Source organism: Oryzias melastigma, linkage group LG15 (genome assembly GCF_002922805.2).
Source record: "Oryzias melastigma strain HK-1 linkage group LG15, ASM292280v2, whole genome shotgun sequence".
In the NCBI taxonomy this organism is placed as follows: domain Eukaryota; kingdom Metazoa; phylum Chordata; class Actinopteri; order Beloniformes; family Adrianichthyidae; genus Oryzias; species Oryzias melastigma.
The window spans coordinates 27605507-27630235 of NC_050526.1; the positions used below are offsets into that span (position 1 = coordinate 27605507).

At 38.1% G+C, this 24729-nt stretch overlaps 2 protein-coding genes across 3 annotated transcripts in view; one reads left to right on the plus strand and one right to left on the minus strand.

Moving 5' to 3' along the window:
• Window positions 1-6018: 6018 nt before the first annotated feature.
• gpr137ba (G protein-coupled receptor 137Ba) lies at window positions 6019-11079 on the plus strand. Of its 2 annotated transcripts, none has more exons than XR_002921941.2 (7): window positions 6019-6807; window positions 8511-8560; window positions 8651-8873; window positions 8946-9092; window positions 9803-9931; window positions 10396-10512; window positions 10592-11079. XR_002921941.2 is itself a non-coding variant. In XM_024297092.2 (7 exons), exons 1-7 carry the CDS (start codon window positions 6433-6435, stop codon window positions 10713-10715), a joined length of 1170 nt encoding a protein of 389 aa, XP_024152860.1. In that variant the 5' UTR covers window positions 6025-6432; the 3' UTR covers window positions 10716-11079. The 2 variants fall into 2 exon arrangements, 1 of the variants encoding a protein (XP_024152860.1); XM_024297092.2 differs by having other exon boundaries at window positions 6025-6807; window positions 10391-10512.
• Window positions 11080-11671: 592 nt separating this feature from the next.
• egln1a (egl-9 family hypoxia-inducible factor 1a) overlaps window positions 11672-24729 on the minus strand; it is a 23454-nt gene continuing 10396 nt past the window's right edge. Inside the window, exons 2-5 of the mRNA XM_024297093.2 lie at window positions 18030-18149; window positions 13041-13177; window positions 12893-12960; window positions 11672-12821 (exon numbers count right to left, since the gene is read on the minus strand). Coding sequence (XP_024152861.1) covers window positions 12772-12821; window positions 12893-12960; window positions 13041-13177; window positions 18030-18149 — 375 coding nt within the window. The 3' untranslated portion in view covers window positions 11672-12771. The remainder of the gene's footprint in view (window positions 12822-12892; window positions 12961-13040; window positions 13178-18029; window positions 18150-24729) is intronic.

Here is a 24729-nt window from a genome sequence, read left to right on the forward strand (position 1 = left end):
CAATGGAAACGTATGCAGCTTAATTCCGTAACAAATACGTCAATGCGCTACAAAAATTAAATAGAATAAAAAAAACACTAATAATACATTTTGATCACTTTGAGACCAATTTTATTTATTGCTCTTGTCCACAAAGAAATCATGATGTGTTTACAAGAATATATAAATGTCAGGATAGGACAGAAAAACACATTTTAACCACACACACACACACACACACACACACACACACACATATATATATATATAGAAGTCAAAAATATGTAAACTGAATGAAGGATAATAGACTGTACTGGTTACCATGGAGGGACACTGCACTTGTGAATAATAACCCATAATTGCAGTCATATAACGTTTTCCAAGCAGAGGTGATTTACTCTGATACATCTACTGAACATAGACTGTATATAAAAATAACTATTTTACAGTCAATGCTACTGAATCACTGAGTAATTTCCCTGCTCCATCCTTTTATTTCAATGTGAATATAGATATAACAAAACTTTGCTCAGCTGGAATAACTTTTTTTACTTGAACAATAACATTTCTAAAGTTTGTAAAGAACCAGGAAGACGTAGCAACTAAAACAAACTTTTAATGATTGAAAAAAAAATCCATCCTGGATTATGATAAATGTGTAAAAACAAGAAGTAAAATAGTTTGTATAATAGTGGTGGAATGATATGAATCCTGTCGCTTCTTTTCAAGCAATCAATTGAACTTTTTTGGACAAATTTATTGGATCCAATGTGTCATGTTTATTATGCAAACAGACAAATATTTCTACTTAAGATTGAGAGTAATTGTGGCATCATTTACATGTGTATTTGTAGTATACAAAGTTGTTTCTTTTCATACTTTTATCTTTTTATTTTAATTTTTCCAATCAAATCCCAAATAATCATTAACAGTTTGATATATTTAAGTCTTTTTTGTCTTCTTTAGTTTTTTTATTTGATTACCTAAAATAAATCAGTTCTTCCCATCTGAACATCTCATGTTAGATAATATTAGAGGCTTGATGTTGACAAAAAAAGAATGTAAACAAAGAAATTCTTATTTTAGCTATGATACTAAAATGTCCAGAAATTGTACCTGTGTTTATTTATTTTAGACATTCTAAAACTATCACTCAGTTGTTTTTTACTCAAATTATTTGGAAAACTGTGTTTACTTTTACATTTTATTTTTAAACATTCCTAGTCTTCCTAGTGAACAGATCCCATCTATAGACAGGGCGAAGGCAGCAGGCAGCATCAGCAGAGGACTTGCATCAGTTTGAGGATGAGCTTAAAGTCCAGCTGGAATCGTAATAACTCACTCTTCTCTGCTATTGTGGGATTTGAACCCTCTCTCTCAATATTTACAGCTGTTAGGTATTTGTTGAACACGCCTGTTAACCATAACATTTACATTGATGACATCCATTTGTTTGACACTTGATGATTCATTAGGTTTTCTCAATGAAACATCAAAACAGGAAGTGTTTCCTCAGACCTAAAGAACCTCAGTCTGAGCAGAACCATGATGTTTCTGAATAACTCTCACTTTAGAATTAATCAAATAATCCAATGTAAAAGCCGGAATTCTAACAGCCCACGCAAAAACAGACAGGAAACAGCTGCACCCATCCTCCTTTCCTCTTGATTTTTCCCCAAACAATGTAAGTCGATCATCACAGAGCATCACTGAGAGGAAAACAATTTTCATGATAAGAGTATGTATTCTATTGAAGCCAAAATGTTATGAAATTCTGAAATATTTCAAATGTTTTGGGATAAATCCATCAATATGTTGATTTAAAAAAATCTGAATTCTTCTCATTTAGTGGATTTGTTGGATTTATGTTATTTTATCTAAAATATGATCAGCTCTTTCACATTTCCCTTAAACCAAAAGTGTTTTTCCTTTTTTTAATTTGTTGTGTTTTTGTCCCCCCACCCAGAAACCTCTGCCAGGTTTTTGGAGTCTTCTTCTCAGATATCATCTTAGCAGGAAAAGAACTCTCATTAAACAGCTGAAAGGCGCCCCCTTGTGTTCATCTTGTGAGTTGCTTGGTGACAGATGAATCAGTTTTCAATAAATTCATTTGCCTTTTTTTCATGATGGAAAAGACTCTCAGAATAAATGCAGATGTGAAGTTTGCACATAATAAAGTTCATTTGCGGTCAATCATGGTTAATGCACATCGTCAGGATCATGCTGGGATGTTTATTCAGAAGGTGTGCTGCCAACAGGTGAGTCTGACTTCTCTTTTTTGCATGTTGCCTGGAGACGGCAGCAGGAGGAAAGATGAGCTCAAACAGCTGTTTGATCGTCTTCATTTTGCTATCTAACGCTTGATCTGGAGATGCTTAAACTCTACAAAATAGATGAATAAATTATTTTCTTGTGAAAGGGATAGTTTTGAATTTACTGTTTGAAAGAAATAATAAAAAAATAAAGTCATAGTTGGTTTGGTGCGTCTGCTTTTCTGAGTTGTAAAAGATTAATGTGTCACATATGTCATGGGGGGCGAGGGGTGACCTCCATCCATGTTCACATGCCCCTGTCTTTTAAGGAGACCTCAGGAGGCTTTTTCAGAGAAAACTGTGTCATTAATGCAGGATTCAAAGAAGTCAAAGAAAAAGATTGACATGTTCTTCCTCATCATCATTATCCGCTATTTTTGGATTCTTCAAAGAAACTGGAACTCCAGAGTCTTTGATTCCGTCCATTTTTTTAAAATTTTGTTAAATAGTTTTACAGAAGGTCAAAAAGCTCATATTTTTACATAAAATGGAGAAATTTGAAGACTTAATATGCTGTTTCATCAAAATGTGTTTTAGAAAGAAAGAAAAAATGACATTCAAATCGGAGGTTCTGAGCTGGATTTAAAAAAAGAATTAACTGAATTTCACTACTTTTGAAAAATCTCTATACTACCTGCCATCACTGCCTTTCCATCTATCCATCCATCACCTGAACTGACTGTAGTCCATGGGGGTCACAGAGATGGTTTGGGATAAACTTCCCCTATAAAGGCAAAAACAAAAAACAGTTACAACAAATTAAAAGTGTTTCTATTCACCTTCACTGCACACAAAATATTCTGTCAGAATAAAACAAAACAAAAAAAGAAAAAAAATATTAATAATTTTGGAATGTGCGTAATCACAGGTATCCATTAAAAATATTAGAGTAATTTCATTTCACTATAAAAGAAACATTTAGAATAATTTGGATTAAAAATGCATCTACTTCTTTTGGTTTGTCTTCTTGTATCTCCAGATACAGCAGCTCTCTGATCCTCCAAGGGGTTCCTCTGGAGGTTCTTCTGGTCCACTTTAGATTGCAGACCAACCGGGGATCTAGCTCAGTCCAGAGGTCTGCAACTGCTAAAAGTTAAAAAGATGCTTGGGCTTATTTGTTCCTCATCAAAGAGAAGTAAGTTCTATAAAGTCTTATTTTACCTTTTGGAAAATGTTGATGCTGCTTTGAATTCATTACATTATTACTTTATAATAAATGTGAATTATATCTATTTTTTGCATGAATCTAAACCAGGGCTCTGCAACTTTCAACACTTAAAGAGCCATTCGGGTCGATTTCTCGCGAACCAAAACCCAGTTGGAGCCACAAAGTCTTCACCCACTCTTTAGAAAAATAAGACACTGATTTATATTTATGTTTTTGCTACTGACATGATACATTTAATTCAATTCAATTTTATTTATATAGCCCAATATCGCAAAAACAATTACCTCATTGGGCTTCATGCCAGTAATTGTACAGAAGCAGAATAGTGTAGCCGATCGGCTTCATCCAGATGGGCTGGGGGACAGCTGGGGATGCGAGACATGCCAGAGGCGAGGTCCACTGCCAGGAACAGGAGCACCGACGAGTACCCTTGAAGCTGAAGTCTCTCCCGCTCTCCCTGGAGGGGAGTGGAAAAGAAGGAACAACAAATGAATCACACTGCACCATCAGAGGCATGCAGAACTAATTGAGAAATAGATAAAGAATAGAGGAGAAGTAGAAGACAGAACCCCAGTGCACCATACTTTCCCCAGCTTCTAACTTCTAGCAGCCATCTATATAAATATGTAGAGAATCTACAATTTTTTTAGCATATCAAGCATATATTGGAGAAATATGTAAATTATAACTATAATTATTCCCCCAAACTTCATTAGAGTTGGGGAGCAGTATGTTAAATATTCTCATATTACTAGCTAGCCTGGCTATTGGCCTGTCCAAAGAGAAATGTTTTTAGCCTAACTTTGAATGTAGACACTGTACTGACCGCACTTGCATGAGCTGGGAGCTTATTCCATAGAACAGGGGCTTGGTGGCTGAAGGTTCTACCTCTAACTGTACTTTCTAGGAACTACAAGCAGTCCAGCATTTTGTGAGCAAAGTGTTCTGTTTAGCTGATAAATGGAGTTTTACGAGTTTGTGATATGTGAGCCTTAAATGATAAATCCTGGTCAAATAAAACCTCTAAGTTTCTGACTGTAGAATTAGAGGCTACACCATCCAGGGAGACTATCTGATCGTAGAGAGCATCTCTCAGGTGTTTAATGAATAATGACCTCAGTTTTCTCTGGGTTTAGGAGGAGGTAATTAATTTTCACCCAGGTCTCAATGTCTCTGATGCAGGAATTCAGTTTCTCTATGTGGTCATGCTGGTCTGGTTTAATGGATAAGTACAACTGGGTATCATCCGCATAACAGTGAAAATTAATGGATTATGTTTCCTATTGGCAGCATGTAAAGCATTTTCAAATAAACTATTGTGTGTGGGTGTGTGTGTGGGGGTGTGTGCGTGTGTGTGTGTGTTTGGCCATAAATAAAACATAAACATGAAGAGAAAATAGCTTTTTTTTTTTTTTTTTATAAATGAGATAGTGTATAACTTTTGACAGAGTTTTGAATGACTTCCTTTTAAAATAAAAGACCTTCACCATAGGATTATGTCATTGCAGCAAATGTAGTGGGAAGTGTAAAGTCATCAATGGTATAATGGTATTATTTTACTGTTTCTGGTGCATTTCTATCTTACCAAAGAGCCACATGTTGCTCCAGTGCCTTAGGTTGCTGACCCCTGATCTATACCAATTTTTAAAGAGAAACTGGCATTTTTTTCAAAATGTGGAAGTGTTTTTGACTTTTGACGGAAGCTTGTATGACTTCCTTTCATAATAAAAGACTTCCGCAGCTGAAACTACTGTTCTCTTAAAAGAGGTTTTAAACCATAGAAGACAATGATGGCATTTTATCTAATTATACCTTAGGTCTACTCTAGTGAGCTGTCATCATTTTTCCTTCTAACTACAGCTGTTGATCTGAACATAAACAGGAAGTGATTGGTTTATGATTCACTAGAAAAAGAATAAACACATATCTTAGCCTATATTTTAGCCACTCTCATCTGGATAGTGACTAACTATTGTTGTGCAGCATAAGAAAATATTTGGTTTAAACATATCAATTATATTGATCAATCACAGAAGATCAGACTTTTTACTACTGAAGTTTGGAATCTGTGCAGTCTGGGAGAACCTTAGAGTGAACAAGGCCTCCAAAAGTCAAAAGAGATGTAAAAACCCCTAGTTTATCTTACTAATAAGTGCATTTCAGCCGTACTTTAATAAACTTAAGTAATATAAACATTGACCTAATTTTTCAGATTTCTACATATTTTTATTTTTTTCACAAAAGGATCTTGATTTTAAACAAGGAATTAAAAACATGAGAATGTTTCTCTTTTTTGCATTTTTAAGAACGAAATGAAAAAAAAAGGGGGGGGGGGACAATTGTTTTCACAGAGAAATCAGGAGTCATCAAATTTTTGGTTTCTTAATTTTTCATTTCTGAAATGCAGATTTAAGTTGATCTCTTGTGTTCTGTGCATGTTTTTATTTACAGTGTGCTTGTGCACCCTGACAGTATGGCAAGCGAAATATATCATAAATCACCAGGAAACCAGCCGGGTTTTCTTGGTGATTTATGATATCTTTCGCTTGTCATACCAGTGAGTGCGCGGACAGACCGGGAGCCCGGCTCCAGGGGTCACAGCGGTGGCGGGACCCATCACACACAGGGTTAAAGGTGCAGCCGCGTGCGTCAGCTGATACGCAGCGCCGCGTAAGGAGCGCGCGGGCGGGGGGAGGCTGGTCCTGCGGAGCCGGAGCGTCCAGCAGCTTCCTGCATCTGCCGACACACCGCCGGGGCTCATCCCGATCATGTGCCTCCCTGCCGGGCAGTTCGCGACTCAGCTGAAGGAAGTCGGCCTGGTTTCCTTCCCCGCTGCGTTCACGGTCGCATCCGGAGCTCCACTTCCCCCCTCCGCTCCTGCGTTCTAGCTCTGCTCTGCGGGGCCCGGGAGCCCGGACGAACGAGGCTTTAGTCAACCCGGAGAGCTGCAGCCAGCCGTCTCTGAGGCGGGTCATGGAGGAGCGGGAGAAGGAGGCTTCACCGGTGGACACGTCCGCGCCTCTGCCGACGCTGAGCCCCGCCGTTCCGGCTTACGTGAAGCTGGGCCTGACGGTGGTCTACACCGTCTTCTACTCCCTCCTCTTCATCTTCATCTACGTGCAGCTCTGGCTGGTCCTGCGGTACCGACACAAGCGCTTCAGCTACCAGACCGTCTTCCTGTTCCTGTGCCTGCTGTGGTCCGCGCTGCGCACCGTCCTCTTCTCCTTCTACTTCAAGAACTTCGTGACGGCCAACACTCTGACGCCGTTCCCCTTCTGGCTGCTCTACTGCTTCCCCGTCTGCCTGCAGTTCTTCACGCTCAGCCTCATGAACCTTTACTTTGCTCAGGTGAGTTTCGGGAGCAGGGGCGCCGCCAGGGTTTCTGGGAACCAAACCTTCACAGGGGGCCCCTTCAACCAGACTGGTTCCAGGAGCACATTTTTGTTCACGCATTGGCTGGTTCCAAATATCTATTTTTCGTATATAAAAAAGTTAATGTGCTATTTATTTAAATTATTATATTTTAAGTAAAATATAACAAAATGACATGAAACATTTAAGGTTAATAATAATAATAATAAAAATATATAAAATATATTTTCAGGATGTCTAAAAGGGAGATAATAGCTGAATATTAACACAAAATATAAAAATAAACGAGTGAATTATGTACAAAAGAGACTGTCATGAACTGAATAGTGAGGTATATGTGCAGTTACTGAATATGGAGTTCTAATAGAAAACCAGAATAATAAAACAGGATGAAATATTATTTTTAATTATAAGTTTATCCACAAAAAATGTAAACATTTTGATATTTTGCAGCTGAGAGATTTTTCTTGAAGTGATGAACTTTTACCCCTTCACCCTGTATGTTGTACCATTTAGACCAGGTCTCCATTTAATTCAGCATCTTCATGTATTGAATAAAACATAGAAGAATATCTTCTCTAATCAGAAATAAATTAAGGTATAAAGAGGTTAATCTTGTGTTTTTTTACTTTAATTTTAAATTTGATTTAACGTTACCTCTAAAAAAATGAACAAAAATTAGTGAGAACATTTTTTTTTAAGTTTTTTTTTGTGTGTGTGTTAGGGGGTCATTTTTGGGGCTTCAAGCCCCAAGGTTTGTCTGCCTGTTTATTGCACCAGTCCACAATTTGTGAGGAAAAAAATATGACATCCATCAAGAAAATGAGTGCAAACGACACCCTGAGGGATTTTATTTTTTTATTTTTTTAAAGAGGAGATTTTCTCTGAAACTGCTATTTAAATCCATCATTTACTGAAGACCAGCTCCTCGTAATGAGGAGGGGAAAATTTGGTAATGTCCCAACAATAAAAGGAAACCCCGGAGTGTTTTGTTTGGGTGTTGTGTAACGTTTAGGTTAAATCTGAAATGTCTGTTATCAGTTCAAATGGTGTCATCTGAGTTCCTGCTGAACTTTGAGTCGTTCTCGTTAAACCAGGCACCTGACAACAATTTAGGATCATTAAAACAAGAAAAACACCCAAGTTTCTGGTTATCTATTTAAGAATTTTAAAAAGGAGTGAAAATGGGTTTATAGACTCATATATTCATATTTCTCTAAAGAAGCAAACACTTTACTTTTTTCATGCATGAACACAAACTGTAATTGCAATGTAAACTATTTTGATCTTTCTGCACAGCCAACTGAAACCAGGATGTGAAAGTTAGTGAAGCAACGCCGCCTCTGAGCTGTGAAGGAACGAGTGTGGTTGTTTACCTGTTGCTTTCAGCTCCACAGGCTCATTCAGATCAGCTACAAAGTGGGAAGCGCTGAATCATTTCTCTGCTGCCTTACATAATCCACACATTGACTAAGAGCCTCCCTGCCTGAAGTGTATTTTTAGCCTAATCCTCTTGTGCTGATGTGAACCGCTGCTGACGATTTAGACCCACTTTGGCTTCTGTGTGTGTTAAACACAACCATAAGGTTCCTGTTTCACAAGCTTCATGTGAGGAGCTGGAATAAGGAAGTGAGATCAGCTGCACTCTCAGTAAATATCATGTCTCGTGTTGTCCGCAGGTTGTTTTTAAAGCCAAGTCGAAATATTCTCCTGAGCTTTTGAAGTACAGGTGGGTGGAGGAGCTTTCTGAGTCTCAGTTTGGAGCTGTTTTTGAGAGAGAACCCAAACCAAACGTCTGTTGTTGTGCTGTGGCGGTCAGGCTGCTGCTGTACGTGGTCTTCCTGTTCATCAGCCTGCTCTTCCTGGTGGTGAACTTGGTCTGCGCTCTACTGGTGAGGATGTCCTTCGCAGAGGCCCGCACCGTCGTGTTGGTGAGGGTGGCCATCAACGACAGCCTTTTCGTCCTGTGCGCCATCTCGCTCGCGCTATGCCTCTACAAGATTGCCAAGATGTCGCTGGCTAACATCTACCTGGAGTCCAAGGTGAGACGAGGTTGAACTAAAGGTGGTCCTGGGTAAGGGTGAGGCTGATGCATGCGATGCAATCCTGTGTAGGGGACGTCCGTTTGCCAGGTGACGGTCATTGGCGCCATCGTCATCCTCCTGTATGCATCCAGAGCCTGTTATAACCTGGTGGTGTTGGGACTCTCCAACAAGAACATCAACTCCTTTGATTTTGACTGGTACAACGTGTCCGACCAGGTGAGTTACTCTGCTTTTCATCTTCTTGTGTTTGCAGAGTTAAAACTAAATGAAGCTTGAAGCTGTTAGTGTGACAATAAGCGTGTTTGAGATGACCAATTCGGACCTGGCGCTGCGCAGATCGCCCACAGCGCGGTGTATGCTGGTTAGTTTCTGTCACCAACGTCAAATGTGAGCTGTCACGAAGTATCGCGGGTTCAAGGCGTCTTCCTAAACCAGCGCAGCCAGAAAATAGGTACTGCGCTGGCTGCAAGCCGTCTTGAGGACTACAAAACAGTATTTCGATCTATTTAATCCTAGCTTCTACAAAATCATTGGGAAGCTACTTGGGAAAAAATGTTTTTATAGTTTGTAGATTTTCAAGGATACTCGCGTGATGAGTTAACAAAATGTGTCCTCCTGTTGCTCGCTCACACATTTTTTACCAGAATATTGTGAAAATTTGATACACAAATTGTTGGCTCAAGGTGAATAAAGCAACATAACGTAAGATATGAGCACATTAATGTGGGAGTGGTTTAACAAAAAGCTTCTGCTGCCAGAGAAATCCAGAAATGTTATTTTGCTGACTCTTCTAAAAATGATATAAACCTGCTCATCATCTCAAGGTGACCAAAAAGGAAATGGTTGCTATGCAGGCCTGCAACAGTTTTTACTTGTTTCTTGTGTTTTTTAAGTTAGCTTTTTATACTATTGTGTTTCTGTTCCAGGCAGATTTACAGTGGACTTTGGGAGACAAAGGCTACATCATCTTTGGGGTGATTCTGTTTGTGTGGGAGCTGTTCCCCACGTCGCTCGTCGTCTTTTTCTTCAGGGTTCGGAAGCCCAACCTGGACAGGGTGAGTCGCCGCTTATTTTTTTGTTTAATTTTCCAACAGGACAAATGAAACCTTGAGTCTACCATTCAGAGATGTCTGTTCTTTTCTTGACTTCTTCTGATAAAAGCATCTTTTAGAGAAAGCAACTGATTGTAAAGATATTTCCGATGGGTTCAGTTTGTGTTCGACGTCTTATAAATTTTGTAGTTTCATGTTTATTTCTTTCAGTGGAGAGTATAATAAGTTTGATTTAATAACATCTGCAACTGTTCATCCCTGGAGTTGCTGTTTTTTGTTATATTTAAACATTTCCACTCTCACAGTTCAGTTTCTGTGATTTTATTTGATCCAGATCTTTCTTTTGTTATGCGGCTGATCTTCTCAGCTCAGAAGAATTTTTTGGGCCACATTTGTTTGTAGGAACCACCTCAGATGTCAGAAACCGCTGATGCCACGCTCCTCTGTTTTTGGTTTCTGCAGAGCAGCTCTGGTCTTCCTGGTCACGTCTTTTCCTCCCGGGCTTATTTCTTTGACAACCCCCGGCGTTACGACAGCGACGACGACCTGGCGTGGAGCGTCATGCCTCAGAACATCCAGGCGAGGTAAAATCAGCTGATTCCGTTCCGCTCCATCCGTCTGTGTAAAACTTTAACATGGGGGGGTTGTTTTCTGCTCCACCAGCCTGGCAGCTGACAGCTACGAGTGGGGGAGTCAAAGCAGCGGAATCGGTGCTTACATCGGTGGTGACGACAGTTACACCTTCACTCCTCCTCCTCCTCCTCCCGAGGAGCTGAGCCACTACTGAATGGACTCCTCCCGATCCTCCTCTGTGGGATTTTGCACAGTTTGTTACTGAAAAGGCACATGTGGTTGAAAATGGTCTCGAACTTTTAGAAGATTTGCCAGTAGAAAACTCCCCAGAAATAATGGGACCATAATGTTGCACACTCCTGTCTTAAACTTCTTTTACTGTATAGTTCATATTGAATACAACTTAATATATTTTCTCAGTCTATGCAAATGTACTGTATAACTATTTTATTAACTGTTGATCAAAATGTTTTCTGTGTTGATAGTAAAAAGTTCTTTTATTAAAATGAAAAGTTTAAATTCTGTCAGAAATTTTAAAATTATATTTGAATAAATTAACTTCATCTGAGGGTTTTAAACGTTTCACTGTCTTTTTTTATAGTTCAAGTATCTGTTTCAGATTCAAATGGATTCAACTTTATTCATAGCTAAAAACACGACAAACATTTCTCATTAGACGCACTGCTGCACTTTCTAATGTAAAATCGCTATCAGCTATCACCGTCTTTGACTTAAAGGTGGTTCTAACGTCATGTCATAAAATAAATGTACTATACATTTATCTTGTATAAAACACTGAAACATGGGAATGTTTAAACAAATGTCAGATGAAAAGGCATTTTACACAAGGTGATAAACCGGCTCCACATTATGTTAACGTGATGCAAAGAGATCAACAGGGGAAATATTGCATCAGCAAATTTGTTTCACACATAAATTATTTTTTTTGTTTAAATTAAAAGTCCTTTAAGTTCAGTCAAATCTTATTAATAAGATATCATCTTATGATTGCAAAGATTTAACAAAAATATAATTATTTTATTAAAATTGTCATTAGTTCTAACTGGCTCCTGGGCCCTAAAAGTGTCTCATCTTTGCAAAAGGATCTGAAAGTTCATCAAAAGAGCAGAACAGAAAACCCAGAAGAAGAAGGAATATGTGAGGCAGAAGGTGGACATCAAACGTTTATTCAGAGGAGCAGCAGAACAAAAAGAACAGCAGGGCCAATACAGTCTGAACTTCTCTCTGTTTTATTGACAAAGTTGCTTCCAGATGGTTTTTAAAACAAAAAGTTCCACATGCACCATGTACCTTGAAAGTTAAGACCTTAGCATGAAACTGGTCATGCAGCAGACATGTTCAGTTTGCATTTATTAGACCGCTTTGCTTTTGAAGGATTGTCTTGAAATGGTCTGAATTGGTGTAAAAAATATGTTTTTGTCATCCAACAGGTAGAAAAACCACAGAATTAAGCAGAAAACAAATGAACTTCAAGACCTAAAAATAAAAATCAAGGTTGCATTTCATGCAATAATTTGCTGGCTGGTAGTTTCACTACTTGATCAATATATTAAAATGATTACATCATTTTCTAAAGCCATATGTCAGCAGTATTTCTGTGTTCATGTTTGGGAAACTCTGATATGATCAGATATTAATCAACAATTGCAGCAATTTCATTTTCATTCATCCAGATCTGAGGGCTTTCAAAAAGTGCATTGCAAGTCTCCTGCCTGCCTGCAGGGGGCGCAGGGACCTTTAGTTTAAATACATGAAAGCAAACTGTGCACAACAGCACAGTAAGACAGGGTTCAGATCAACTTGGTTCTTCTCCGCAGTAGGAGGTGCTGGAGGCTGCGAAGCGCGTTCAGATACTTCCTCAAACGACTGCAGAGTCAGGCACAAACAGTAGCTTATTTTGACAGCCCACGAGAAGCACAACAGGAAGCATGTGCAGGACGCTGTACCTTTAATGAACAAACTGAAAAAAATAGGAGGGTTTTCCTAAACTTAATTCCTTTTTGAAGCTTTTAGCTGTGATGTAAATGCATTTACCAAAACAACAAAACAAAAAAAAACGTACAATCCCTTTCAGAAGAATATTTTGACATTCAAGACCTGCTGCGTTGCCCTGGTGGACTGTCAGTGAACTACACAGAAAATGCTCAAACCAAAGTCTGCTGTGTTTCTGCGACACGTGCACGTTCTTCAGAGGACGCGTTCTTGCGCAGCGCACCAGGCGGGTGTTTGTGGAGGAAGTGGTCATCCTACTAGCTGGAATCGGAGGATTTTCCAAGTTCAACCTTGACTCCTTTTTCACCTGTGAGCAGAGGAAGCATGAGAGACCGAATCGACAAATCCACATCAGCGGGAGTGGAGAAGCCTTCTGACCTGTTAGGTATTTTTCTTTAGCTCTGGCCCGCTCATCTGCATCAAAATACCACACTGTAATGGCATACCTGCAGACAGTTCAGACCAGGACAGTCAGAGCACATGGCAGCACTGAGGGAGAGTGAAGGAGGAGGAATGGGACGCTAACCTCGTAGCAAAAGCGGGCTGGACTTCGTGGGGGTTTCGTCTGTCTGACCAGAAAAGCAGCAAACGGTCGAACTTTGGCTCGATGTCGACGAACTGAGCTTTTCCTCCTGGGAAAATTCGGAGAAGGCCCCCGTGTTCCTGGAGAAAAGAAGAAACATGACCTTTGATTTATGCGATTCAGGTAAAAACATTGAAGCTTTAAAGCAAAACCATTTTAGACCATTTTGAAGTTTTTAAAGTCCCAATGTGATCATCTTCAGATCTATTTTTTAAAGTGTTTTTTAGTATGATAATGCTTTTAGACAAAAAAATCCAAAAACTGTCATTTTCTACAGAGTAGAGCGGCAGATGTGAGCAGCCCCGGTACTGAAAGCTCACAGTTTACATGCTCTCCTGCTACTTTATCAGAGCTATCCAACCAAACAGTTTTGATCCAGATACCAGCTTAGACTAGCAAAACAAAAACATTCATGGATCTAGTCTTCTACAGGTGGATGCATCAGGATGGAGTGAAGCAGGGAGCTAGTGGGTAGCCCAGCATATATATTACAAATACAATCTTTTCAACTGCATATTTTCTCTGTTCCACACTGATTTGAATAAAGAAATACACAGAAATGTCATTTTGAGCCCAAGTTTCTTTATATATGTCCTCCTCCATCATTAAAAAAATGCCACAAGATTGTGTTAAAAACAACAATTTTCATCAAAGTGGATCTTTCTTGGTTTTGAAAAGGTATAAAAAACATTTTTGTTAAAGCAAAGCAGTCAAAGTTTATTTAACTCATTTATTATTACCATCAAATCTATTTAAAGACCCACTGGGTGCAATGAGCTGAATCCAGCCAGATCCTTAATGCTACTGCCTATCTATGTAGCCACAAGTGGACCCATGTCTGGGTCTCCTTGTGCCGGTCCCTAGCCTGGGTAAATACAGGGCAGTATCAGGAAGGGCATCCAGCATAAAACTTGATAAACCACCTGTGCAAATCATTGAAAGCTGATTTGCTGTGAAGACTCCGGAGTGGATGTGCTGAAAGGAGTTCAACATCTTTTTTCAAGTCACTGTAAGTCAATAACAGACAGAAAAAATGAAAAAAGATTGTATTTGTGACGCAGAAAATATGCTGGATGGTTACAAGCTCCTTCTTGCTCTGAGCTCTCAGCAGCTGGGAGAGGAAGACTGGGACAACGGTCCTGCCCACAACTCAGAAGTGAATTTCTAATGAACTCCTGCTGCTCTGCAGAAACTATGTCCTAGAAAATGATAGGTTTTTTGTTGTTAACTAAAAACAGTTTCATCACAATTAAAAGACCACTAGGAACGCTTTGAAAACGGATCAAAAGATGATTGGAGTGGGACATTAAGTGTGTCTTATGGTCCCCTGATAACAGTAGGGTCACTTCCTGGTTTAATTCTAAGATGGACATGTTTACATACACTATATTACCAAAAGTATTGGCTCACCCATCCAAACAATCAGAATCCGATGTGCTAATCATTGTCCTGGCCACAGGTTTATCAAATCAAGTATTTTCACAAACATTTGTGAAAGAATGTTCCTCTCTCAGGAGTTCAGTGAGGTGGGTTAGGAATGGGATGACACTTCAGTTATTGTGTAAGTCAAGGCTGGTGAGCCAATACTTTTGGCAATAAAGTGTATCTATGGTAACAAAAATAAAATCAGTTATGTAGTTTTTTGTCTTTTTTTTAACTCCCTACTGACCTTACACTACCTACTACTACATGTACTGTAGCAGTAAGATTCTATGTGGTACCGTTTGTCCTCCATCACAAGATCAGGTTAAAAAAAACACTTTCATTGGAGTGTGTTTTAAACAAAATCAGAAAGTAAACACGCAACAGAGAAACAATAAAAAAGACAATCAAATCCAACCGTCCAGGAATGATCAAAAAAGCAGCAACAATGTTAAAGGCAGAGCGACCCGGCGAACCAGGAGGAAAGCCGAGGATAGGAAGCAGCAGCGGGGGACGGCTTTCCTGTGGAGGGATAGGAAGAATAACCCACAGGAAAACTGCTGCGGTTGGATAAAGGACCTGGAGAGTGAAAAAGCAGATTGCCGCAAGCGCGGCGCTCAAACTCCCACACGGCTGATATGATAGGCCCCTCTCTTCACACGCAAACTCCCAGTGCAGAGAGGTTCACACCCTTCTCTGGCAGCGCCGCCACGCTCACTTCGGAGGCGTGTTGAATGAGGGGGAATACCGGCGGCGTGACAAACCCCGACAGCCACACAACAGGAGAGACTTTCCCAAATAAATAATCTGCTGAAAGGTCACGGCCTTTAACAACGGCGTGTACATCAGATTAATAGGCAGGCGGGATTACGGACGCCAACAGGCTACAACCTTCTGACCTACATTCAGCTGCATCAGGCTGATGCTGACCAGTGAACTCTGCAAAGATCAGCTAATCATGATGGTGTGAAGACGTCTGATTATCACAGAATAAAAAAAAATCTGATCTAAGAAAAACTGTTACTTTGGTAATTTCTTATAGAAAAATAGATAAAGTTAAAATACATCAGTAAAAGTTTGTTGTTTGCATTTTAGAAAACAATGACAAAGAAAACATTTGAGTCAGGCTAAAAATCAATTAAATTGATCTTTACCTGGAACATGCAATATTGATTCATTCGATCGATAAATTAGTGGTCTTTCAAAGTACATTTTAAAACTTTTTTCGTGAAGCAAAAAAGGCTTTAACGTCATCAGCTCACAAGGTAATGTTTTCAGATGGAAATTTTAAAATTAAAACTATTTGATAGAGTTGAATTGTGAATAAATCACGGATTTATTCAGTGTTTTAATGATGAAGACAAACCATCTGCTGCAATAAGCTCTTTGTCAGACATTTATGGTCATTTTCTTTGTATCTACCCCAAAAGTTAACATGATATTCAAAATATTGATAAAAGTGCATTTCAAAGACCGCTAAGAAAAAAAGATTGTTAATTCAAGTGTTCAAGAAATATGTTTAAAACAGAAGTTTGTCCCTTTGTTCCCCACATTATTCCTGTTTCTGCACCAAATGTGTTTACAGACCCTGTAGATGAAAATATGAGTCAGATGAAAACATGTTGTCAGGCCTGACCCTCCCTCCACCTCAGCTGACAGCCACCATCACAAAAGGAAGTCACATGGGGTCACCATGGAAACCAGCGGCGTGTTCCTCAGCGGTTTACAGACTCGGACATGGAGTTAAGTTCTGAAATCACTGGGTGCTGTGGATGGGAGGTGTCCTCTGGGAGGGGGTGATCCTCTGGCTCAGAGTATCTTTGGTGTTAGGTGAAAAGTTTCCAGGGATTGACTCACATCCTTCCATCGGGATATGTGCGTGCCTGAGAGTTTTTCCGTCTCACAAGAGACGCACATTTATACTTGTCAAATGGGTGAAAGGGAAAATTCAGCCTACTGTAATACTGCATTAGTACTGCTATGAAGTTCAGAAGTACCGGTACTTAAAAATACTTTCTGTAGTACTACTTCAGTGGGTTTAGGTACTTACAAGAACTTCACACGGGACTACTGCAGTAAGCTTCTGTATTTAGATCTTTCCGAACTACTTCAGCTGAATTTATGTACTAACAAGACCTTTCCTCAGTACTACTTTAATGTGTTTAAGTACTAAGAAGAACTTTCTAATTCAGTGAGTTAAAGTACTACTTTCTGTAGTACTACCTCAATTGAGTATCAGTACTTACAAGAACCTTCTGCAGTAATACGGCAGTGAATTTTGGAACTAAGAACTTTCTGTAGTACTACTGCAGGAAGTTTGTGTATTTAGAAATCTCTGTAGTACTACTTCAGTAAGTTTCAGTACTTACAAAAGCTTTGTGCAGTACTACTGCTGCAAGTTTCTGAATTTAGAAATTTCTGTAGTACTACTTCAGCTGAGTTTATGTACTAACAAGACCTTTCTTCAGTACTACTTTAATGAGTTTAAGTACTAAGAAGAACTTTCTACAGTACTAATTCAGTGAGTTTAAGTACTACTTTCTGCAGTACTACATCAACTGAGTTTCAGTACTTACAAGAACTTTCTGCAGAAATACTTCAGTGAGGTTGGTACTTAGAACTTTCAACAGTACTATTTTAGGACGTCTAAATACTTACAGGAACTTTTTGCAATACTTCTTCAGCACTGTTCAGAACTTAAGATGACTTTTGGAGTACTACTTTAGTCAGTTTTAGAACTTGGATAAACTTTCTGCAGTACTACTGCAGTCAGTTTTAGAACTTAGCCAAACTTTCTGCAGGACTACTTAAGTGAGTTGAAGTACTTCCAAGAATATTCTGCAGTACTACAAAACTTTCATGACTGCTTAGAGAGTAAGTTTAATTAAATACGGTTTGGATTCAGAACCGACATGATGGAAGAACTTGAACATTGTCATTCTATCAGGGATCCCTGGTATCCAGGCAACCACATGCTCCAGCAGCCAATCAGAGACTGAGGATGTTCACGTGTCCATTGAGGTTATGAAACAAGGCTGGATTAAATATTATTCAGGGAACAGATATCATGCAGCATATTTACATAAATAATGAAACAAACCAAGCAAAGTTCAACAGCATCCTCTTTACTCCACTTCCATCTTTCATTGATGGAGGAGATTTTAAAATCCTAATCAGAAAAACACCTGCCGCTTTGAATTCAGGTCAACTCACAAATATAGTTTTTGTTAAATATATTTTGTCATTTGTAAGTTTTGTTTAAGAAAGTAAAAGAAAAATATCAATTAAAATCAGAAATTGATTTTGGGGTGGAAAAAAATTGGGATTTTAAATATGACCCAGGTATAGATGTATATAAGTATCTGTGAGAAAAAGGTTTTTGCTCTTGATTCATATAAATGGTCTGTGGAGGTTTTTTCGTCACATAATAACAGAGAAGTGCGACCATTCAGCACGTGACAACCCGTAACCCAAATCAGAAACATCATTTCTGTCACAGACTGCTCCTACCTTGACATTCCAATCTTTATTAAGGTAGTATATGCACGTGACGCATCGTCCGTCACCGTTGGGGTTGTCCACATGTCGTACGTAGCCCGTTCCATTCCCAGGGTAACATGCAACCATGGCCTGACGAAAGCAGAGTGGGAAAGAGGGTGGTTACAGAGGCACAAATTGGGAGGAGATAGAAGGATGTGAAAGAGTCAAATCACGTCAGCGAGGATGATGGGAAGGCAGAGGTCAACAGAGAGTATCTTTAATTCAGTGGCTCAATCAGTGTTCTGAAACCTTTAATGCTAAAATTTCAATTTGGTCCAGTTTTTACTGACCAAAACCCAACAATGACCACCAATCCAACTTTATTGTTCATAAAAATACCCTCAAAGTTTTTGTTTCCATTAAATCATTTATTTATAAAATGGAGTTGAAATATTTACTGTTATTGGATTACATTTTTCTGTTTAAACCAATTTTGTTTTACTTTAACTAGCAGTGGATACAAGTTCCTTTAAAAATAAAATGTATAACATAAAAATAAAATTTGTTAAACAGTATCCCTCTGCTACAGAATAACTAATTTAAATAAGAATGCAAGAAAACCATATCAACTAGTTGTGGGGTAAAAAAAACAACAATTTTTAGGTGCATCAATTATGATTCATAAACAATTCAGAATTGTTTAATCATTTAAAGTAAAAGTAACAGGCAGAACTAAACACAAAGCATTTTTCACTCTGACATTTTTGAAGACCACACAAACACGCTGAACTTCCAGATCTCGTCATCCGACCGGACCAAACTTTGCTTACCAAGCGACCATTTGGAAACATTTTGGCTTTCATAGTGTTGAGGGTCAATTGGATAAAAGTCATGCGGTGTATAAGTTATGTCATACCAAAATTAAATAAGTAGGGAACACAACAAATTTGCGAAATGACAATGTACAGCTAGCTAGACACCATTGATTTTATTTGACATATTTCATTAAAAGCTGGTCTAATGATAAAATGTAACATTATCTTATTTTAGGTTGTTGAGTTCAGAGAAAATGTTTCCCTTTTGATGCTGTGAAACATTTTTGATTTTATATATATATATATATTTAGAATTTTTAGGTTCTCAATACAAGGTTAAACAAGTATATTGATCTGGTCTTTCCTTAAAAATGCACTTTGGTGGAGAAGAGTAAGTCATATTTTGGTCTAGTCAAGTAGTAAAGAGAAACATGTCTAGAAAAATTGAGCTCTGTGATGCATTGATATTAGGGCTCCCACAAACAATTATTTTATTAGTCGACTAATCACTGATTATTTTTTCCGATTAATCGAGTAATCGGGTCATATGCAAACTGGATGTAAAGCATGCATCTTAACCATCATTAACTTTAAACTAACTAAAAAGTAGATACATAGTATGACCAGAAATAATGCTAGTGTGAATGCTGTAAGCTTAATTTGGCCAGTGAAGATGCTGAAATTGATAGCTGAAATCACTGAAGCTAATAGCTGAAGCTGATAGCCAGCTAAAATATTAGTTAAATACGAAATTGTCCTAAAAAAAAGGAAAAAAAGCCTAAGTTGGTCAAAATAGCTAGCATGTTGCTGAAATGTTAGTGAAACTTCCAAACAGACTAAAAAACAAAACAAAAAAAGCCTAAATTAGCCAAAATAGCTAGCAGGTAACTGAAATATTATCTAAATTCCAAAACAGCCTAAAAAACTAAAAACAAAAGCCTAAATTACTCAAAATAGCTAGCATGTAGCTAAAATATCAGCTAAATTCCAAAACAGGCTAAAAAATAAAAACAAAAGCCTAAGTCAGCCAAAACAGCTAGCATGTAGCTGAAATATTAGCTAATCTCCAAAATAACCTATGAAACCTTTATAAATGCCAAAATATTCTAAAAAGCTAGCATAATGCCATTATAACTTTCAACTTTACTACACTCAGACTCCATATAATATAAAGTAGCGACTAATCGGCTATTATATAAGTCGTTGACTATTTTAATAGTCGATTAGTCAACTAATCGTGGCAGCCCTAATTGATGATGATTTCATAACTGAATCGTTGGCTCCTAAATTGTAATCCAGTCAAACTGTGAAGTGCCTCAAGAACTCTAAAATCAACCATGGCCTTTTCTGTTATCCCTTCTGCTATCTTTGGGGTCCAGATGACTCCACCCACATATTGATGTGTGATTCCTTCCATGACAAAGGTGGACAGGATTTTATGTCTGCCATGGACATTAATGAAACTCAAAAATCAATGATAAAAAAAAAGTTCAGCGGATTGTCTTGTGGGGTCCAGATGACCCCACTTTTAATGTACACAAACCAAGGAGAGCAGAATGGTTATTATGATATTGGTGCACCTTCATCCTTTTCCTCTTCTTACTACTGAATAAAAACATGAGAGGAATGACTTAGGATTTAATAAAAAACGCAAATACACTCCTTCAAGATCCACTTTGATGAATTTTTTTCTTTAACATTTTCCAGTAGCAAATTTCTGATGGAGGAGCTTTATACATAAAATTAAGATTAAATTGCAGATTTCCTCACTCAAATTGTTGTAAAACAGGAGAAATATTGTTTGAAAGAGATTGTATTTGTTACATAGAAAATACGCTGAGCGAACCACAAGCTGCTCTGCTCCATTCTGATGCATCCACTTGCAGACAAATAGATACATTAAATTACATTTTTAACCATCATGTTTGAATGTATGAAGAGCGGAAAAGCACACAAGATGTCTTGATTTTAGTGTAGTGTCAGCAGTGATACAAAAACAAGTTATTTGGCAACATAAGAACATTTCAGTTCAAAACTCTGAACATAATTGAGTAAACTTATTTATTCTTTTTTTAAAGCGACAGAGCCTCATCCAGGCCTTTTCACCGGAGGTATTGTGCCTCATGTCAACTTCCTTGTGTCTTTTCCTGCTCTGGTTGAGCTCGAATGATCTGCTCTGGTTTTTGGCCCTCGTCAGCTCCTGTAAACCTTTTCATGTAAACAGCCTCTCAGAGGTGCCAAAAACAGCCTTTGGGAATAAAACAGAGACAAAACTGTCTGTGCATGTGAGAAGTGAAGCTCACAGGAGACGAAGATGAACGTCAGCGGGCCCGATGAGGGCAGATTCAGCCCTCACACGCAGCGGGCCAGTTCCTCCACATTCTTTCATCGACTTGCATCAGCATAAACCATAGCAACATTATTATAAACTCCTGCAGCAGAACGCACGTGAAACAAAAACCTCACACGTCCCACGCCTGAGAGGCGAGGGGTTATGGCGAATCATCGACATCACACATAAATCTCATTTTCCTGCACATCTGATCGTGAGCACTGACGTCAATCTGTTAAGTGCCAACATCATCTGAATGATGCAGGTTACCACTGGAATGTGTAATATCTGAGTCTGCAGCGCTGGGGTAGCTTCATCAAAAAAGAGGGGGTGCACGAAGAGGCAGATCGAGGGCAACTTCCTGTGAAAACGGCGCACTATCATACGTCTTTTTATATCAAAGCAAGGGACAGAGAAAGAGGGGCAAAAACAGAGGGAAGGGGCGGGGCTAGAGCGGCGGAGAGGAGTGAACTTCTGTAAACTTTGACTCCTGGCCTCCCTCCAGAGGGAGCAGTGTTTTAATGGCTGTGCTACGTGCAGAGCGTGAGGAAGGTTGGCTGATCCTCAGCTTTGTCACCCCTCCCACCCATAACAGTTGGCCTCCTGCTAAAAAGGCTGCAGTCGGGTGAAGATCTGTCTGAGCGTGGCAGGGGGGTTACTACTTCACAAAAACAAGCGGACACCAAAAGTTTTCAAACTTAGTGTTCAAATTTGTGATTTATGTTATTTTGAAAAACCTGAAAAAACTTTATTAATCCAGAAAAACAGAAACTATGCATTAAAAACCAAGCAGAGTGCACAGAACAGCTTTTATTTAGAAATGCCAACCTTGTTCGGAGTTCAATTCCAGCTGCCTTTTTCCTGATCTGGTCATGAGAACCCCTCAAGCTGAAGCACAAAGAAGACACAGCTTCAAATAAAACCTCATTCAGACAGAAACCATCCTCCTGCTTCAGTGCCCGACACCTCCTTCCCCAGATTACAACACCGCCACTTTGGGTCGGTCGTGTCAGAACTTGGAGTTCTTGCTGCATGTGATCGACCAGCATCATTTCTCTGTTTCAACATGACTTTGTTTCTCGGTATCTTCACACATCGCCTTCAGAAGCATCCGAGCTTCCACTCTTTCGGGCTCCGGCTCTTCCGCATTCCAGCGCGGCCCTCATTAGGAGGCTGACCTTGCTGCTCATGTTGTTTGTTTACATTCCAAAAGCGCGGCTTCAGAAGCCAACTGGCGTTTAGGTGGAAGAAAACGGTGAACAGAGGTCATCCGAAGCAAACCGGAGGGCTTTCAATCTTTCTAAGAAAAAAAGGACATTTTCCATCATCTGTTATCATCTTCAGCAGCGACTCATCATTGTTTGTGTACAGAGATTCTATTATTTTTTAAATTTTAATCTGTTCTTTTATTACATGGACAAAACCTTTGGTTTTAAATCAGATAAGAAGATCAATAATTCTTTTGATGACATAAAATTAGGTGTTCCTGCCAACAGCATCTTCTAAAATTCTGCACCTCTGAGCTAAAGCAGAAGAAAGTTAAGGTTCATTCATGACTTTAACTGTAGTCTCACAGATGGAAATTTAACTTAAAAATCACTGCAGACTCAATCCTATCAATAATTTTGATTCAAAATTAAAGCTTTCAATTTTTTATTAATGATTGTAAAAATAAAAAAAACAGTTCTATAATTATTTCATCTGAAAAAGAGTAGACCTTTCAAAATAAAATGATCAATTACAAATTATTTTTTTCAAAATATTTTTTTAGATATTTAACAATATATTTTTGACTATACATATATAACCGAGAAAAAGGGAACCTATCAAAATAAAATGATTAACTACATATTTTTAAAGCAAAAATAAACATTTTATTTTGATTTTTACAAAAACGTCACAACTACATATATAATAAAACAATTAAATATTTGGCATTTGACAATACAACAGATTTACATTTTTGAAACGAAACAAAATTGTACCTTTCAAAATAAAATGATAGTGTATTATTAATACTAATAGGATAAAATCCTTTTAGAAATTTATAAAAAGAAAAGTAGTGACTAAAAACATAAAACATATCTATATAAATATTTTTTTGCTTTTGATTAAAAAAATTATTTCACATTTACTGAAAATGAGCAATAGAAGACCTTGCAAAATAGACTGCTTAATATTATTACTATAAAAATGTTTAGACATTTAATAACAAGATATTTAAAAAATATATATTTAACTAAAACATAAAAATAACAAACTAACCAACTAATTCTAATAACTAATTAGTTAATACCATTTTAAGTGTTTGACTACAAAAAAACTTTCACATTTATTCAGACTGAACAAAAGTAGTCCTTTTAAAATAAAATGATAACTATTTTTTATTACTAATACAATTTAAAGCTTTCAGATATTAACTAAAAAGGCCATAACTACATATAAAACTGTAAAATGTCAATGTTTAACAATAAATAAAATGATTTACATTGATTGAAGCAAGATAATAATGATTAATAAAATGATTAATTGCATTCTATTAACCAAAATATTATTTGAATTACCGGTACTAATATAATTAAAAAAAAATGTTATTTTTGACAGGAAAAAAGTTTTCAATTAATTAATTTAAAAATGTTTATAAAACTTGAGCTGCAGGATATCTGCATGTTAAGACCTCCCCTGCCCACTTCTTATTTTAGTGTCAGAGTTTAACAAAGTTTCTTCCTTTTTTTTTGTTTTTTTAAAAGTTTATTTCAGTTGAAGGTGCTTTTTTTTCTTGCCCTTAGCTGAAGTAATGGAACTGCATCCAAACCAGTTTTTCTAGATCTACAAAACTGATGTAAAAGGTCTTTGGTGCTGAAAGTAACAACAGAATGATGGAGTGAGTCATGGGAAGATCCATGATCCTATAGAAACGTGTCGGCGCATCATCTCCGCTGTAATGCAACTTTTACTACGCAGCAGTTTTAGAAATTATTTTTCTGTAACACTGAATTTAGTCAAGCAGCTGCATCTTAAAACGTACATCTGGTTAGCTTTTTTGTTTTTTTTAAAAAAATGATGTTTTCTGATCAATATATTGATACTGAACTAGGGGATCATGGATAATCTGCGATCCATACGGATCAGTAGCCATGGTTCGGGCCACACATGTACCGCAGACTTGACAGTAGGGCTGCCACAAACGATTATTTTAATAGTCGACTAATCACCGATTATTTTTTCCGATTAGTCGACTAATCGGGTCATGCACAAAGTGGATGTAAAGTTTATTTATTATAAAGAGCTGAATAAACGAATCGGTGGACGTCTGCATCTGGGTCCAGATCTCCCGGTGAAGGGCATTTGCTGCCCTGCAACTGCTGCTTCGCAGGGACGTGTAGTCAGGAGAAGGCAGTATGGCAAGTCATAGGTATCAAAAATCGCTTGGAAAAGTGGGCATGGCAGCACCTCACCTGCACATGCACATCAAATAGAATTATTGAAATGGTCCCACAGTTAGTTACTACAGTTAGTTAGTTACTACAAGTAATCCAAAATTAATTGTGTGCGTGTGTGTGTGTGTGTGGGGGGGGGGGGG